This window comes from Pongo abelii, chromosome 1 (assembly GCF_028885655.2).
Source record: "Pongo abelii isolate AG06213 chromosome 1, NHGRI_mPonAbe1-v2.0_pri, whole genome shotgun sequence".
Taxonomy (NCBI): Eukaryota; Metazoa; Chordata; class Mammalia; order Primates; family Hominidae; genus Pongo; species Pongo abelii.
In genome coordinates, this window is record NC_071985.2 from 190664409 (window position 1) to 190680217 (window position 15809).

General features: G+C 47.9%; 2 protein-coding genes and 1 long non-coding RNA gene across 4 annotated transcripts in view; 1 reads left to right on the top strand and 2 right to left on the bottom strand.

Annotated features, from left to right (window-relative positions):
• Nucleotides 1-13032, bottom strand: TMEM269 (transmembrane protein 269). Of its 2 annotated transcripts, XM_054536807.1 has the most exons (6): nucleotides 12897-13032; nucleotides 8380-8518; nucleotides 5412-5509; nucleotides 4573-4716; nucleotides 3704-3904; nucleotides 1-230 (listed from the first exon to the last, which is right to left on the bottom strand). In XM_054536807.1, the coding sequence occupies exons 1-6, from the start codon at nucleotides 12922-12924 to the stop codon at nucleotides 103-105; spliced, it is 738 nt and encodes a 245-aa protein (XP_054392782.1). In that variant the 5' UTR covers nucleotides 12925-13032; the 3' UTR covers nucleotides 1-102. The 2 variants fall into 2 exon arrangements, with proteins under 2 accessions (XP_054392782.1, XP_054392790.1); XM_054536815.1 differs by lacking the exon at nucleotides 8380-8518 and having other exon boundaries at nucleotides 4573-4791; nucleotides 12897-12985.
• LOC129051377 (uncharacterized) lies at nucleotides 4606-15589 on the top strand. The gene is made up of 4 exons (XR_008515568.1): nucleotides 4606-4735; nucleotides 9447-13296; nucleotides 13877-14000; nucleotides 15176-15589. It is a non-coding gene; the product is annotated as an uncharacterized LOC129051377 (long non-coding RNA).
• C1H1orf50 (chromosome 1 C1orf50 homolog) overlaps nucleotides 8429-15809 on the bottom strand; it is a 22520-nt gene continuing 15139 nt past the window's right edge. The window contains exon 6 of the transcript XR_008515567.1: nucleotides 8429-8518. The gene's annotated coding sequence lies outside the window, so the exon portion shown is untranslated. The remainder of the gene's footprint in view (nucleotides 8519-15809) is intronic.

Consider the following 15809-nt stretch of genomic DNA (forward strand, 5'->3'; position numbering starts at 1 on the left):
TGAGAACACAGGCACATACAACGCTTTAGTGCAGGCTTGACCCAATATGCTGACACAAACCCCACAGAGGCCGGCAGGAGCTGGTAGAGCTGTTTAGCTTCCTCAGTGCTGTGGCGAAAGACAGGCTGCCTTGCCCCACAGAGCATCTGGAAAGAAGATGTACGAGAGCGACCACATCAGGCAGTAAAAAGCAGACAGAGACAATGGGGAGAAAAACAGCATGATGACACCTGGAAGAAGAAAAAGTGCACTCAATTTCTAGGAAGCTGTCTTCTATGCTCTCTACCCTCTACTCTCCCGTCCCCACCCTCCCATTGTTTATTTCTCACCCACAGTGCCTAAGCAACAAACAAAAAGAGACAGGAGCCCTGTCTTCAAGTTCAGTTTAATAGAGATAGGTAAGTAACTACAGAAGTATAGCCCAATGCAGTCTCAGGTTCCATTGTGTCAAATTCACATCAGAAGTTTCAGCCAATAATAAATCTGAATTGCCTTTGTTAGGGAAAACAAAACAAAACAAGACAAAAACCAAAAACCCTTGTTAGGAAAAAAAAAATCTACCTCATTGTTTTAAATTTAACGTGATAATGACCAATGCAATATGGTATGTATGCAGAAAAGAGTTTACGTGCAGGCCTGAGACTGCTATCCTCAGAAAGGCCTTCTTGCTAGGCTGGCCCTTGGCTGATGGCTGGAAACTTGAATAGTAAACAGTTCCCTAGACCAACATAAAACTTTCCCCAACTGATAAGAGTGTCTCACTGTTCCTAGACTGTTCATATAAGCACAGTGCTAACACCTGCTTTCCTTCTGGGAGTCTGGAATTTTGGTACCTGGTAGGCACAGGGTGCTGATGTGACCATCCCCCAGTAAAACTTGGGCACTGAGTCTCTGATCAGTTTCCCTGGTAGCCAACACTTTATAACAATTATAACAATTCAGTGCTGAGGAATTAAGTGCATCTCGTGTGACTCTACTGGGAGAGGACTCTCTGAAGCTTGCACCTGGTTTCCCCTGAACTTGCACCTTTTCCCTTTGCTGATTTTGCTTTACATCCTTTTGCTGAAATCAATCTTAGCCATGAGTACAACAAGCTGAGTCCTGTGAGTCTTCTCAGGGGTGGTCTTGGGGACTCCCAACACAATTTGCAACTCAGATTCGCCACCAAAAGGCAAAAGAGCACTCACGTTTGTGGAATATCTATTTTGCACTAGACATTCTGCTAGATGTGTACATTTTTTTTCATTTACATTTCACAATAATCCCGTGGTTTAGAACTAAGTCTGTTTTTCATAAGAAGAAACAGAAGTAACCCTTGCAAGGTCCTGATTCAAACCCACTTCTGCTTAACTCTTAAAAACCAGACATACTGCCTCAGGGAGCTCAAAAAGAGGACAAAGAGACTATGAGCCAATGGTATTTCCATGGGAATGATCACCATGTATCCTGTAAGAGAAATCAGAACATATGATCTGATAGAAGACCACTTCTAGGAGTAAGAAGCAGTTAAGGATATGCATGGGCATTTTGGAATACTGCATTTCAAGAATAGTCATTGACTGTTGAGGCAAAAAGACAATACTGAAAACCAGAGTTGTCTTGGAAAGTACATGACTGGCGCATTGGCTCATGCCTGTAATCTCAGTACTTTGGGAAGCCAAGGCAGGAGGATTGCTTGAGTCCAGGAATTTGAGATCAGCCTGGACAAAAGAGTAAGACCCCTCTCTACAATATATGTATGATTTTGGGGTACTCTCTGTAAAAAAAAAAAAAAAAAAGTATATCATATAAGGTCTCAGAGTGCTGGTCACAGGCCAGTTCTCAGACGTACGAAGCTCTGTGGGGTAGTAGGGACCTCAGTCTAAGAAGGCGACTGGCTGCACTCCAAATAAGAAGAACGTCCACAGAAGCCATTTTGAATTCTACCCAGTAGGGCTCTGGTATTAACTGTTGTCAAAATCTGTAAGGTGCAGTTTCCTCCCTTACTCACACAGCAGGACAATCTGAGGAAGGCTGAGGCCAAGTATGTGGTTTATTTTGAGAAGAGGGGTATCAGTAGTATCTGCAGAAGCGAAGAACACTAAGCAATACTACTGTTATGAGATAGGAGAAGGGGAGGTGGAGGAGAAGGGTGAGGCTAGAAATGGACACATCTGTGCCAGAGGATTTATATTTATTATCTCATTTAATCTCAGAAATCCTGCAAAGTAGGGATTAGTGGCTTCGTTTTACAGATGAATAAAATTGAGCTTAAAACAGTGAGGTATTAGCCCAAGTTCAACTAATATGTGCTAGAGTTAGAACTTGGGCTCAGGTCTTCCTGAGAAGCTTCCAAACCCAGAAGCTTCTCCACCATTCTGCCTCTGCCACCTAAGGCGTAGGAGGAGCCAGCTCCTGGAGCTTTGAAAGAGCTGTTGGTGCTAACGTTACAAAAGGTATAAAACTTAAGGGAAAGGTCAGGATGAAACCGAAGACCCTATAAACTAGATGGGACTCACACGGGAATAATGGAAGGAACTCTGTATCCCCACAGTTGTTTGTCTTGTTTACAGGAGCACATTTTAAGAGAAGAAAAACTGATATTCCTTGAAGGAAGCCCTAAATCAGGGGAAGCTCTAGGGAGACTTCTGCAAGGCCCCAGTGTGACCAGGAACTCAGGGCCTGGAACCCAGTGCTCAGTTACTTCAAACCCAACCCTAAGAGTCATTCATGTCTCCTCCTCCTTCCTCAATGTCAATTCTATTTCCAACATTTATCTCAAATCCATTCACTTCTCTTTATCTCCACTGCCACCATGACCTCTCATCTGAACAAAAAGTTTGTTTTCCTCCTTACCTCTCAGACCTACAATCTATTCTCCACATTGCAGTCAAAGTGATTATTGAAAACTGCTGCTCCAGTCATACCACTTCCCTGCATAAATCCCTTTAGAGGCTCCTCATTTGTCTTTGGTATCAAATCCCAAATCCTGCCAGGTCTGCTCACCTCATGGCCTCAGTCTGTGTCACTGGCTGTCTCAGCAAGTTTCAGCCACATTGCTCCATTAATGTGTCCAGCCCCTGTGGCCTCAAAGCCATCACAACATACTGTTCCTCTGCCTGAACCTCCTGAACCTCCCCATCCCCACCTGGCCACTCCTCTTGTAGGTCTCACTTAAATGACACCTGCTTAAGGATCCTTTCTTCCCTTCAGATCATCCCAGCCTGAAGTAGGTCACCCTCTGACACTCTCTCAGAGCACCCTGCACTTGCATAATACATACAGTAAAACTATGTGTTTCTAGATATTTCTGTGATTATTTGTTTGATATCTGTCTCCCCTGTGATCAGGCTCTAGATTCAGAGGCAGGGACTGTTTGCCTAGTTTACCAATTTGATTTCCAGTACCTGGCACACGGTGGGTGCTTCCTAAATCTCTATTGAACTTATTAACATTTAGCAAGTATATACTGAGCACCTACGATGTGATTGACACACTTCTAGGCACTGGGGATTATATTAATAGCATGAATAAAAGAGAGTCCTCTATTGGGGGTAGGTTTAGTGTTTATAGACAATAAGAAAACTAGTAAATATGTCAGATGATTATCAGTTCTATGGGCAAAAATAAAGCAGAATAAGGGAGATAGAAAAATGCTGGGGTGAGGTACAGTGGCAATAAGCAACAGTGATAACAAATTGGCCATAGTGACATTTTCACTCACCTCCTATATAAACCAATTTTTTCCAGTTCTCAGACTCCAGGATTTTGTCATATGGATAGTAGCTCTGGTCCATCATGAAGAGAATCATGAGTGAGGCCATGCAGCAGAGGATGAAGCTGTTGCCTTTGGTCAGAAGGGAGGTGGAAGCCAAGATGCAGGAAGCATAGGGGCAGGGTAGACCCTTGTATATGGAGGGGACTCCTGCCAGGAAGAACGCTGGAGATTAGCTGCTTCCCTGTGCTCTAAAGATACCAAAATGAAGCAAGCCGCTCTCTCTTTGGGTATTCCCCTACCCAGGATACAATATTCCCTTAAACCCAAAGGCAGTGGCAGGCTGAAAATCGTTTATTCACAAAGATGATGCATGGGTTTTACATTGGTTTTCCAAGAGAAAGCAGGCAGCCAGCTAGGACCAGGGTGTGCCCTGGCTCCTAGGAAGTCTCTGCTGAAAGGGTCCTTTGAGACCTGCTAGTCTAAGCCCTGTGCTGTATCTGCTCTCCCTCACTTTGTGACCGTAGACAAGACAATTTCCCTCACTGGAGCATGGTTTCTCCATCTGTTTTGAGGAACTGGAATACAACCTCCAGTTCTAGTCCAAGAATCAATGTGCTCCATCCAAAGGTCACAGGTCATGCATTGAGAAAGAGGCACAGCTGCTCCAAGAAATGAAGGCCCTTGCCTCCCAGCCCAGGGCTCTGCCAATGCAGCCTGCAGCCTTCAGTGGGCATGGGGCATGGGGCATGCAAGGAGGAAGGAAGAGAAGCTCCAAAAAAGGAGTCAGTAACTGCACCCCAGGCTTCTGGCATCCGACAACCCCCTGTTCTATGCTCCCCTGCCCTCTTTTCTAAGGCAATCTTGGTTCCACTCACCAGGTGAATAAAAGGACAAGTGGAAAGAAGCAGCTGACACATAGATGATGGCCAGGATCCCACTCAGAAGTCCATCCACGCCTAGGAGCAGAGCGGAGGCCAAGCCGAAGGTGGTGAAGACGGCAAAGTCATTCAGCTCAGCTCCTGCCCCAGAGGGCCCAAGGTTAGAAGAACTTATACTCCCACGTCTTGCACCTTGGCCCCCATCTAGTAGGGGAGCTGGGGTAGTGACAAGAGGGGTCCTGAGGTCCCAGAAAGCAACAGCTTCTCCCCTGGGGCAGTCTTCAGATCAAAGATCGGGATCTCCTCCTGGCTCTGCCTTGCGCTGGCCAGTGGCCTTGGGCAAGTATTTCCCCCTCAGATCTTAGTTTTCCCATCCCTTAACATGCAAGGCTTGGACTACAATCAGATACAAACTGATAAGCTGTGGGACTTTTTTCAAGCTAAATCTTACATGGAAGCATTTTACTGTATTTTAAACCAGCTGCTCTGCTGGTTTAATTTTCATCTCCTCTCTGCCAACTTCCTCTCACCCCACCCCTACCCACTTCCACTCCAATACCTGGATGGGCCCAGAACAGGGAAGCAGGGCAGATGAGAAAACTGAAAGCCAGGACAAGGACTGCCCAAAGGTCAGTAAGTGAGCCAGCAGAGGAGCTGGAGCTGGACCGCGGGGCTCCTGAACTCCTGCTCTAGGGCTGCTGCTGCTGCTCTCAGGGGGGTGTGAACAGGGGTGGATGCCTGATGAAGGCCTGCGGGATGTTAGAGGATGGATGAAGGGGTGACCCCAGATGGATGCTACTGGGGGCAAGGATTAGGGGCCTGGGGCCTGAACTCACCCAATTTGGAGCAGATGTTGATGTGGCTGGTCATTGCCCTGACTGCCACGTCCAACAGGAAGCTGACCAGGAGCATCCAGGAGGCATAGTGGCGTTTCCTAAAGTGCAGGCCAGCAAGCCCAAACAGGGAAGCACTTTTGCAGTTTCCACTGGAGACTCTTCCCCCCACCCCAATTAGTATATTAGTATACACTAATATACTTCCCACACGCCTCCCACACTTGCACACATACACACATCTCTCATGTCCCCCACACTCACATCCTTTCTGATATATGCTGCTTTTTGCACCACACATGAACACACATGCCTACATCCCTCACAAACTCAATCTACAGTCTTAAAGGGGTGCCCCAAACCCCCTAGAACATCACTAAGATCCCTTCCAACTCTAACTTCCAGGCATTTTTGATGGCAGAGGGGACCTAGGTTCTAGCCCAGCCTCCACCACCATCTCCCTATGAATTCTTAGGTAAATCACTACCCCATCTCTAGGCCTGTTCCCCCATCTGTAAAATGAGGAGTGTGTGCTAAATGATTTGTTTAATGGATACGAACCTATTCAGATGACCTGTTTCTCCTTGTGTGAGTTTTGGTAACTTATATCTTTTAAGGGATTATTTTCAGCTACGATATCAAATTTGTGGGCATAGAGTTGTTCATAGCATTCCTTTATTATCCTTTTAATGTCTGTGGAATCAGTAGTAATGGCCCTTGTTTCATTTCTGATATTGGTAATTTCTTTCTTGTCTTTTTTTTTAACTTGGTTAGCCTGGCTAGAAGTTTATCGATTTTATTGATCTTCTCAAAGAATCAGCTTTTGGTTTCATTCATTTTTCTCTATTAATTTCTTGTTTTCAATTTCTCTGATTGCCACTCTAATTTTTATTTTATTTTTTGAGATGGAGTCCCTCTGTTGCCCAGGCTGGAGTGCAGTGGCGTGATCTCCACTCACTGCAACCTCTGCCTCCCAGGTTCAAGCAATTCTCTTGCCTCAGCCTCCTAAGTAGCTGGGATTACAGGCATTTGCCACCACATCTGGCTAATTTTTGTATTTTTAGTAGAGATGGTGTTTCACCATGTTGGCCAGGGTGGTCTCGAACTCCTGACCTCAAGTGATCCACCAGCCTCAGCTTCCCAAAGTGCTGGAACTACAGGCATGAGCCACTGCGCCCGGCCTGATTTTTACTTTTTACTTTTTATGCTTACTTTGGATTTAGTTTGCTTTTCTTTTTCTAGTTTCCTAAGGTTAAAGCTTAAATTATGGATTTTAAATCTTTCTTTTTTTGACTATATGCATTCAATGCAATAAATTTCCCTCAAAGCAAAGCACTGCTTGCCCTGCATCCTATAAGTTTTGATAAATCATATTTTCATTTTTTTTAGTTCAAAACATTTTTAATGTTTCATGAGACTTCTTTTATCCATGTGTCATTTAGAAGTGTGTTGTTTAATCTCCATATATTTCAGGATTTTTCAGCTATCTTTCTGTTATTGAATTCTAGTTCATTTCCATGTGGTCTGAGAGTATACTTCTTTTAAATTTGTTAAGGTATGTTTTATGGCCCAGAATGTGATCTGTCCAAGTGAGTTTGAGAAGAATGTGTACTCTGCATGGTTGGATGAAGTACTCTATAGATGTCCATTTTATCCAGGTGACCAATAGTGTTGCTGACTTCAACTATGTGTTTGCTGATTTTCTGTCTGCTGGATCTGTCAGTTTCTGATAGAGGGGTGTGGAAATCTCCAACCTTGATAGTAGACTCATCAATTTGTCCTTGCAGTTCTATTAGTTTTTGTCTCATGTATTTTGATGCTTTAAATGATTTCCATGAGCTCTTTCAGACCCCACATTCTTGATTCTGTGCCTCCATCCAGCACCCGCTCCCAGGTCCCTCTAAAAGCTGCCACCACAGCTCCAAGCAAACCTGCCCTGAGAGGCCCATTCTCAAGTCTGCACCCTGATTGCAATGCTTAGGCAACCCAGAAGAAGCAAAGGGCCTGACCTAGACCTCAGCTGTCTCCAAACTACCACAGCATTTCCTTTGTTTAGACCTAGTCCTATGTATCTAAAGGGGACTGAAGCTAAATAAAAATACTCAGGGCACCATCATGGCAACACTCTTAGAAAATTAGGCTGAACTAAGACGATAGAAATTTTCTGGGCTGGGCACAGTGGCTCACGTTTGTAATCCCAGCACTTTGGGAGGCCTAGGCAGGTGGATCACTTGAGCCCAGGTGTTTGAGACCAGCCTGGGCAATATAGTGAGACCTCATCTCTTAAAAAAAAAAAAAAAAAAAAAAAGTTTCTTTAAAAAAGAAATTTTCTGCTGTAGGTGTGCCCTATGTTATTATACTCCAAAAACCAAGACTTAGAGAATCACAAAAATTTCCAGCTGGAAGGGGGCTTAAACATCATCAGGTAAAGTCATCTTATTTTGTGGATGAGAAACAAATCCAAAGAGAAGTCACTTGCTGATGGTTATAGACAATCAAGTAGATTAGGAGATGTTACCTGCATCATAAAGGATTTATCTTTAAAGGACTGACATCCCAAAAACATTGAAATGGGATTCAACTTACAGAAATAGAATTTGCTTACAACATTTCGGGGGAACATATACATGTCTCGGACCTCCCAGAACAGTGCTAATTTCAAATATTCTGCCAGGTCATATGATCTAAGAATTAGAAAATATGAACTGTGGCCTACCCAAAGATTGCATAAGGGCCACCAGAACAGAATCTATTGACTTTCTCATAAAAACGATTCTAGACTGCCATAGCTGGAATGAACTGGTACAGTTGAGTATGGGATCTTGGCCTCTTGACTCCTAAGCCACTGCACTTTCCCTGGGTACACCGTGGATTCCTATGCCTCAGTGCCTGCTCTCTAAACTCTCCCTCTCCTTCCCTCATGCCATTGGCTCCAGCTCTTGGCTAAGAGCTTGCTGGGCCCCAGACCTACCTGCTGAAGCTGAAGATGATGGAGAAGAGCCCCAGCACCATGTTGGTCAGAGATAAGGCACTGGTAACATCCTTCCAGGAAACCTCATTTATCTGGGAATGGCTCTGGTCATGGCTCAGGAAGAAACTGGTACCCTTACCTGGGGCCCAAGAGAGAGGGACAAAGGGTTCCCAAGGTTAAGGAGTCCCAGAAGAGGCTCCCAGGGAACTGTTCCACTAGATCTCATCCCAGAATGGCACCCTCCCTACATTGTTTCACTGGCTGGACTAAGGGAGACAGGAGGTAGATGAAGGAGACTCAGGAGGTGAAGACAAAGGTGCTGAGGATCCAGCGTCTTGGGAAAGCTCAATAGCAGAGTGGGTGAACCAACACAAGCATAGTTTCCACTCCCTCTCCGACTGCACCTTTGCCCTGCAGTGCAGACATCCCTCCAGTCCATATGCTGACTCTCCTGGAGCCCCATGGCCCAGAACGCAGGGGATATGGGCCATTCTCCCATCTAAGAGGTGGGCCCTTGTCACTGATGAAGGGTTGGCTTGAGAGAGAATTAGTGCCAGGAAGCCCTGTTGTCCCACAGTCCAAGCTCACTCCTTCTGAAGCACAGGGCTGCAGCCGAGGTGCCTCAAGGTCCTGGTTCTGACAGGTCCCAGTCAGAAGAGCAGGCCTACTTCCCACAAGGGAAGAGACGGCAGATTAAAAATGAATGTGTAGCTGGACATGGTGGCTCATGCCTGTAATCCCAGCACTTTGGGAGGCTGAGGCAAGTGGATCATCTGAGGCCAGGAGTTCAAGACCAGCCTGGCCAACATGTTGAAACCCCGTCTCTACTAAAAATACAAAAATTAGCTGGGTGTGGTGGTGCACACCTGTAATCCCAGCTACTCAGGAGGCTGAGGCAGGAGAATCGCTTGAACCTAGGAGGCAGAGGTTGCAGTGAGCCGAGATCACACCACTGCACTCCAGCCTGGGTGACCGAGCAAGACTCTGTCTAAAAAAAAAAGTGTACAGCACTGAATAGTTCACAAAGATCTTTTCGCTATGTTCCCATCCCCATGTCTGCTTCTCAGATCCTGACAACCTCAGGAGATGGTGCTAGAATTCTCCCCTATTTTATGAATGAGGAAACTACGGCTAAAAGAAAGGAAGATACTTGCTCAAAGTCATACAGTAAGTAGAACCAAATCCCATCTGTTTGATTCTAAATCTGGTGTTTCTTCTGCTAGGGGCATAGATTTCAGCAGGAGGAGGTGTGTGGGATGTGGCAGTGAGGGAGCTCAATGGCCAGGCCTGCGAGGCAGCAGCAGCCTCCCTGTGTGTGCGGGCCCGTCCAGCCCAGGCCCCACAGTGCTCCCAGTCTCTCCCAGTCTCTCCCACAACAGGAAATTGGCTGGCCCTGCCCATCTTCACAGCCTGTCTTGTCTCTGTTTTCACTCTAAGACCACATTTGTACACCTTACACTCAATCTGCTTGTGAAACTGAGTCTCTTGGAGAAAGAGCCCCATTCCTCCCCAAAACTGAGAAGCCCCACTGGTTGGGGCAAACATACCAGCCACAAATAGATCCTGCATTTGAGTAAAATAAACAAGTTTCAAGGTGTTCCCAGATCTGTCTTCTCATTTAATCCTCACCCATTTCAGAGGTGAGGATTAATCTCACCTCCAGCTCTGCCTCCATCCAGCCCCTCTGTTCAGCCCCAGGCCCATCTGGTCTGGACAAGAGCTAAGACAAACCATGGTCCTTTCTCATAAACCTGCAACCAAGATGCCAGCACCTGGGACTTGGAGTTTGGGACTAGAGTTTATCAGGGCAGCACTGCTGGGCTCACTGCCTCCATGGGCCAGCCTCACTCACCAAAGGGGATCAGTAGCTACATGGCCAGAGCCATTGGGATTCCTAAGACCTTCTTATGCCAGAGCCCCTCCAAACCTAAAACAAGAAGCAATGCAAGCCAGGGAAATCTGGTGAGGGAAGGGGACAAAGGACTTGCTGCATACTCCCTCCCCATGAACCCGCTGTAGTGGTCTCTCCTGGGTCTCTGGGCTGACCCCAGCAAGATCAAACATCCCAGTGTCTGCTGCTCAGAAACAGTTAGCAGGTGCCCAGGGTCTGTCTACCAGCTGTCAAGCATTGCTGCTGCCTCTGTGCTACTTCACACTGGTTAATTTTTAATTAATGGTCAATTGTCTACTATATTATCTCTTTCATTATCTCCTCCATTCACAAACCACTTTCACATTTAGGATTTCCATTGGCCCTGTGAGCACTGTCAGGCCAGGATTCTTATCCCTACTTTCCGGGTAAAGCAAGGAAGACTCAGAGATGGGAAGAACCTAGCTCAAGGTCACACCAGAAGTGGCAGAACAAAACTTACAATTTTGCCTTAAGTGTTCTTTCCCCTGTGCTCTGTTGTCTACCGACAAAGAGGACTGAATGTTGCATTGGTTATATACTCTGCCTGAGCTGGGTGCTGGTAGAAACCTTGGTCCCTGCCATCACAGAGTTTACAACCTATCCAAGGAAATGAGTCTCTTGCATACATGTGGAGACTTAGACTCTATTCATAGTGGTCTCTTATCTTACAGATGGGGAAACTGAGGTTTCAGGAGAGTTAAGTGACTTGTCCAGTAAATGGTGGAGCCAGGATTTGATTTGGGTCTCCTCTTTCCCAATTAAATGCTGTTTGCAGCAGAATGCACGGGTCCCAGGTGTGAAAGGATGTGGAATTGAGAGTAAGGGCTGTAGAAGACAACAGAAATAAGGAACTACTCATTCATTCAGCAAATGTTGGGCCAGGGGCAAGATGTGGTGCCTGGTGCTTGGGACACAAAATATTAAGACCAAGGGACACAGTTTAGCCGCAGTACCTAACCCTGCACAGAAAAGAGGTGACTGGGCTACTAAGGGAGCACCAAAAAGGGGCTCAGCCTGCCACGGGGTGAGAAGGCTCCCAGGAGGGGTGAGGGCTGAGGCTTGGCACAGCACGAGCCTGCAGGTGATCTGATCACTCCCCAGCTTCTTGAATGCCCTCAGGATGGAGTCCAACTCCTGCGTTTGGTGTGCCAGCCCTGCTCAGCTCTCCCAGCTTCCTCTCAGTCCTCCCCACCCTTCTCAGAACCTCCCTTTGGACTTGGGTTGGGTGGTGCTCCTCTTTGGGAAGCCCCTCTGACATCCCCCCCGAGCACGTTAGGTGCCCCTCATCTGTATGGTCTTGTCTTCTTGTGCTTACCGTGTGACACTTGGCACTCTGTTTTGGCACCGCCTACACTGGCTTTCCTGCAGGGAATGCAATTTGAGTGCTGGCCGAGGTCCCTGTGCCCAGTATGAGGCCTGACAATAGACGTTGTTCTGTGTTTGTTAAATTAACATCACAGGTCACTCTGGTGCTTCTCTGAGGCCCTCTCGCTGCACCAAATCTATTGACCCTCCATCTAACCCTGCCCAGTGTGGCCTCCGAGAAGCCTCAGATGAATGCTCAACAGTCCAGCCCCTTCCGCATACCCAGCAACTACCCAGTTCTTTTGGTCTTCCACTTACTCATTTTTTTAAATGCTGTTTATTTATTGCTGATGGCTGCTCTGTGCCAGGCCTTGTGTGTGTGTGGGGATGAGGAGAAGAACAAGAGCCAGGCCACACCCTCCAGCAGCTCAGAGTCTGGTAGAGGAGGCAGCTGTGTGTAGGGACAAGTGTAATGTTGGACAAGGGGATGTGCCAGCTGTTGTGGAGAGACTAAGTCTGGGGTGGGGCAGGGGAAGGTTCCACTCCTGTGGTGACATTTATCAGGGTCTCTAAGGATGAACAAAGAATTAGGAGGGACATTCTTGGCCCAGGGAATGAACCGCAGGTGCGGAAGCACGATGAGGAGGCTGGATCCTGGGAGAGAGGGGTGACCAGAGATGACACTGGCAGGTAGGCTGCAGGGGGTGGTCGTGCGGATGTGACCTTGAGTGGCAGCCCGTGGCGGGCACTGTGGTGTTCAGTAAGGGAGCAGAGTCTTTGTCAGACACGGGCAGGGAGCGCAGGGCGGCTTGGAGGCGGCAAACTGCAGAAAAGGAAACCGGCCAGGAGACGGGGGAGGGGGGGCGAGGAGGGTGGACGTGAGGAGGAGAAAAGCAGGGTTGTGGCAGTGGGGCTGCAGAGGAGGGGAGAGTTGAATATGGCTCTGAGGTTTCTAACTGAGTGGCAGGGCGGCGCCTCCGCGGAGTGAAACTATCCAGGCGGAGCTCTCCAACCGGCGACACGCGTGGCACAGGCACGGCGACGACGCCGCTCATGCCAGTTACAGACCCTCTGCCCTCCCCTCCCAGCCCCCGCTCCTTTCCTGGAGGCTGGAAACCCTCCGACGGAGGGCCGGCCTCTGGGGACGCGACGTGGTCCCCCTGGCCCACTCTGGCTGTCCCGAGGCTGCCCAGGCCCGGCTTCAGCCGCGACCACATCGGGAAGATGGAGCTGGGCTGGTCGCCGACAGCACCCGGGCAGCGGCGCTTCTCACCCCTTCCACGCGGCCGCGGAGGCTCACCTGGGGGCTCACCCTGGGGACAAGGCATTCCTACATGAGATGGGGGTCCACCCTCCTGCCCCGTTTCCTGTGCGGTGGAGGGGGCCAGCCCTGGCGAGGAGCGCCTCTCGCTCCCACCCTAGCTCTTAGCTCACAATCCCCAGAGCAGGGGAGGGGTTGCGGGTCTGTAGTCGGGGAGAAGGGCCTCAGTTTCCAGGGGAGCCCAGGTCTTGTAGTGAGGGCGGTGGGGAATGGAGGAGTCCCGGGGAAGGGGACTTCTCCTCTACCTGGGCCAGGCTGGGAAGGTTTCACGGTGGAGACGGCGGCCCAGGCGCGTGGGCCCGGAGTGGTGCAGGAAATGCGCTGCGGAGGCGAGGCTGTCCAGGGATGCTGGGCCCAGCCTCTCCTGGGCCCCTAGAAGGTAAGCTCCATGCGAGCAGGGCTGCTTGTACGCGGGCAGGGCTGCTTGTACGTTTGCTTCGCTACTGTTCGCTGTGCCTATAGGAAGGGCATAGGCACATAGGAATACTATTTGGATGAATGACAAGCTAAGGAATTTGGATTCAATTCCTGAAGAAAAGTTTTTCAGTAGGTAGGTGACGTGGTCAGGTTGTTTCAGGAAGAGTAACCTGGCAGGCATTGTGGAGGAAGGATCTGCAATCCTGCAGGGCAGGAGGCAGGTGAGCAACAGACGGGATGGGAAGAAGGAGCCCCCTCAGGAGCCCATGTGAGACGGACTTCCAGGGGTGAGAGCAGCGAGAGGGAGGGGATAAGAGCATCTCAGAGGTGACTATCTTTGGCAGCTGGGCTGACAACGTGCTACAGAAAGAAACTTTTTGGTATTGGGTAAGGATTTCAGGCACGGGTTCTCAGACAGGGCCCCATCCTCACCAGCCCACCGGAAGCGACACTGGAGCAGGGATCACTGTGAGGAACCCACAGGAGAATATAAAAGGGCAAGGGAGCTAGGAGGTCAAGTGACACTTTGCCTCTCCTTGCAGCCAGCCCGGGAAAGAGGAGTATGAGACCGAGCATGTTCTGAGGAGAACACCACGCAGCAAGTACTGGGCTACATGTTGTACAGACATTCTTATCATCTCACTGGAACCTCTCAGCTACCCTGAGGTTAGCGTTAGCATTCCCATCCTACAGAACAGGAAATAGTGGATCAGACAGCTGATTCTACTGAAGAATACACCATTAATAATTAGTGGAGCTGAGACCTGAAAACAGCGATACCAAAGTCAGACCTAGGGTGTGTGAGAAACCAGGTGGAGGCAACAAAAGGTTTGCTACATACACGCCCCAGCCTGAGTCAGGCCAGCTTCCTTTGATCATCCATGTGTTTCTTTTCATTGCTCCCTGCCACGTGGCCCATTAAAGTGGCAAAGTAGCCGGGCACGATGGCTCACGCCTGTAATCCCAGCACTTTGGGAGGCCGAGGCAGGCAGATCACGAGGTCAGGAGATCAAGACCATCCTAGCCAACATGGTGAAACCCTGTCTCTACTAAAAATACAAAAAAAAATTGGCCGGGTGTGGCAGTGCGTGCCTGTAGTCCCAGCTACTCGGGAGGCTGAGGCAGGAGAATGCTTGAACCCGGGAGGCGGAGGCTGCAGTGAGCTGAGATTGCACCACTGCACTCCAGCCTGGGCGACAAAGCGAGACTCCATATCGGAGAAAAAAAAAAGAGTGGCAAATTAAAAACTGTAGCATAGTGATTATACCAGCTTACCTTTAAACCAAGTTTACATTCCAGTGTTAACACTTACCAGATATATAAATGTGAACAAGTTACTTTTTCTGAACCTGTTTCCTAATCTGCAAAATGGGGTTGTTGTCAGAATTAAATGAGATTATATGCTTGACAGAGAGTCGAAGCTCAATTATTAGCATTATTAATCTAAGGATATGATCATACATCTATTAGCCTGGACATCCCCAAAGTTTCCTTCAGGAGAGGGGAAGGAAGCAGGGTAGCTGAGAAAGATACCCCCCTAACAGAAGTTTCTACCTTCCTTCATTCTGGATCTCACAGGAAGTACAGAACAGGAACAGTAAGTTAGGCTACTTACGCTTGTGCTAATATGGTAGCCAGCAGCCACATGTGGCTACTGAGCACTTGAAAGGTGGCTAGTCTGAATTCAGATGTGCTTTAAGTATAAAATACATACCAAAGTTCGAATGCTTAGTTTAAAAAAGAATGTAAAATAATTTTTTTTAGTAATTTGTTGAAATGCTAATAGTTTGGATATGTTGGGTTAGATAAAATGTATTTATTTATTTATTTTTTTGAGACAGGGTCTCACTGTGTCACCCACGCTGGAATGCAGTGACATGATCATGGCTCAAAGCAGCCTGGACCTCCCAGGCTCAAGCAATCCTCCCACCTCAGCCTCCCAAGTAGCTGGGACCACAGGCACACGCCACCATGCCTGGCTAATGTTTGTATTTTTTGTAGAGATGAGATCTCCCTATGTTGGCCAGGCTGGTCTTGAACTCTTAGGCTCAAGCGATCTTCCTGCCTCAGAGTTCCAAAGTGCTGAGACTACAGGCATGAGCCACTGCACCCAGTGATAAAATGTATTCTTAAAGTTAATTTCACTTTTTACTTTTTGATGTAGCTACTGGAAAAATTTAGATCACACATGTAGCTCACATTATATTTCTATTAACTGCATTGACTTGGATCCTTTGCAGGATATAGGTGCAGAGCTGCAGATGTCCATCCATTGATTTATTCTTTTTTTTTTTTATTTTTTGAGGTGGAGTCTCAACTCTGTCGCTCAGGCTGCAGTGCAGTGGTGGAATCTCGGTTCACTGCAACCTCTGCCTCCCAGGTTTAAGCAATTCTCGGGCCTCAGCCTCCCGAGTAGCTGGGATTACAGGTGCCCGCCACCACACTCAACTGATTTTTATATTTTTAGTAGAGATG

Bases quoted from the DNA above. Each gene is read 5' to 3' on its own strand.
- TMEM269 (XM_054536807.1), bottom strand. From the start codon at position 12,924: ATGCCTTGTCCCCAGGGTGAGCCCCCAG. The intron at 3,905-4,572 runs GTGAGTGGAACC...TCTTCCTGGCAG, and splicing joins CTTGTCCTTTTATTCACCTG to GAGTCCCCTCCATATACAAG. The intron at 231-3,703 runs GTGAGTGAAAAT...TTCTTCTTCCAG, and splicing joins AAAATTGGTTTATATAGGAG to GTGTCATCATGCTGTTTTTC.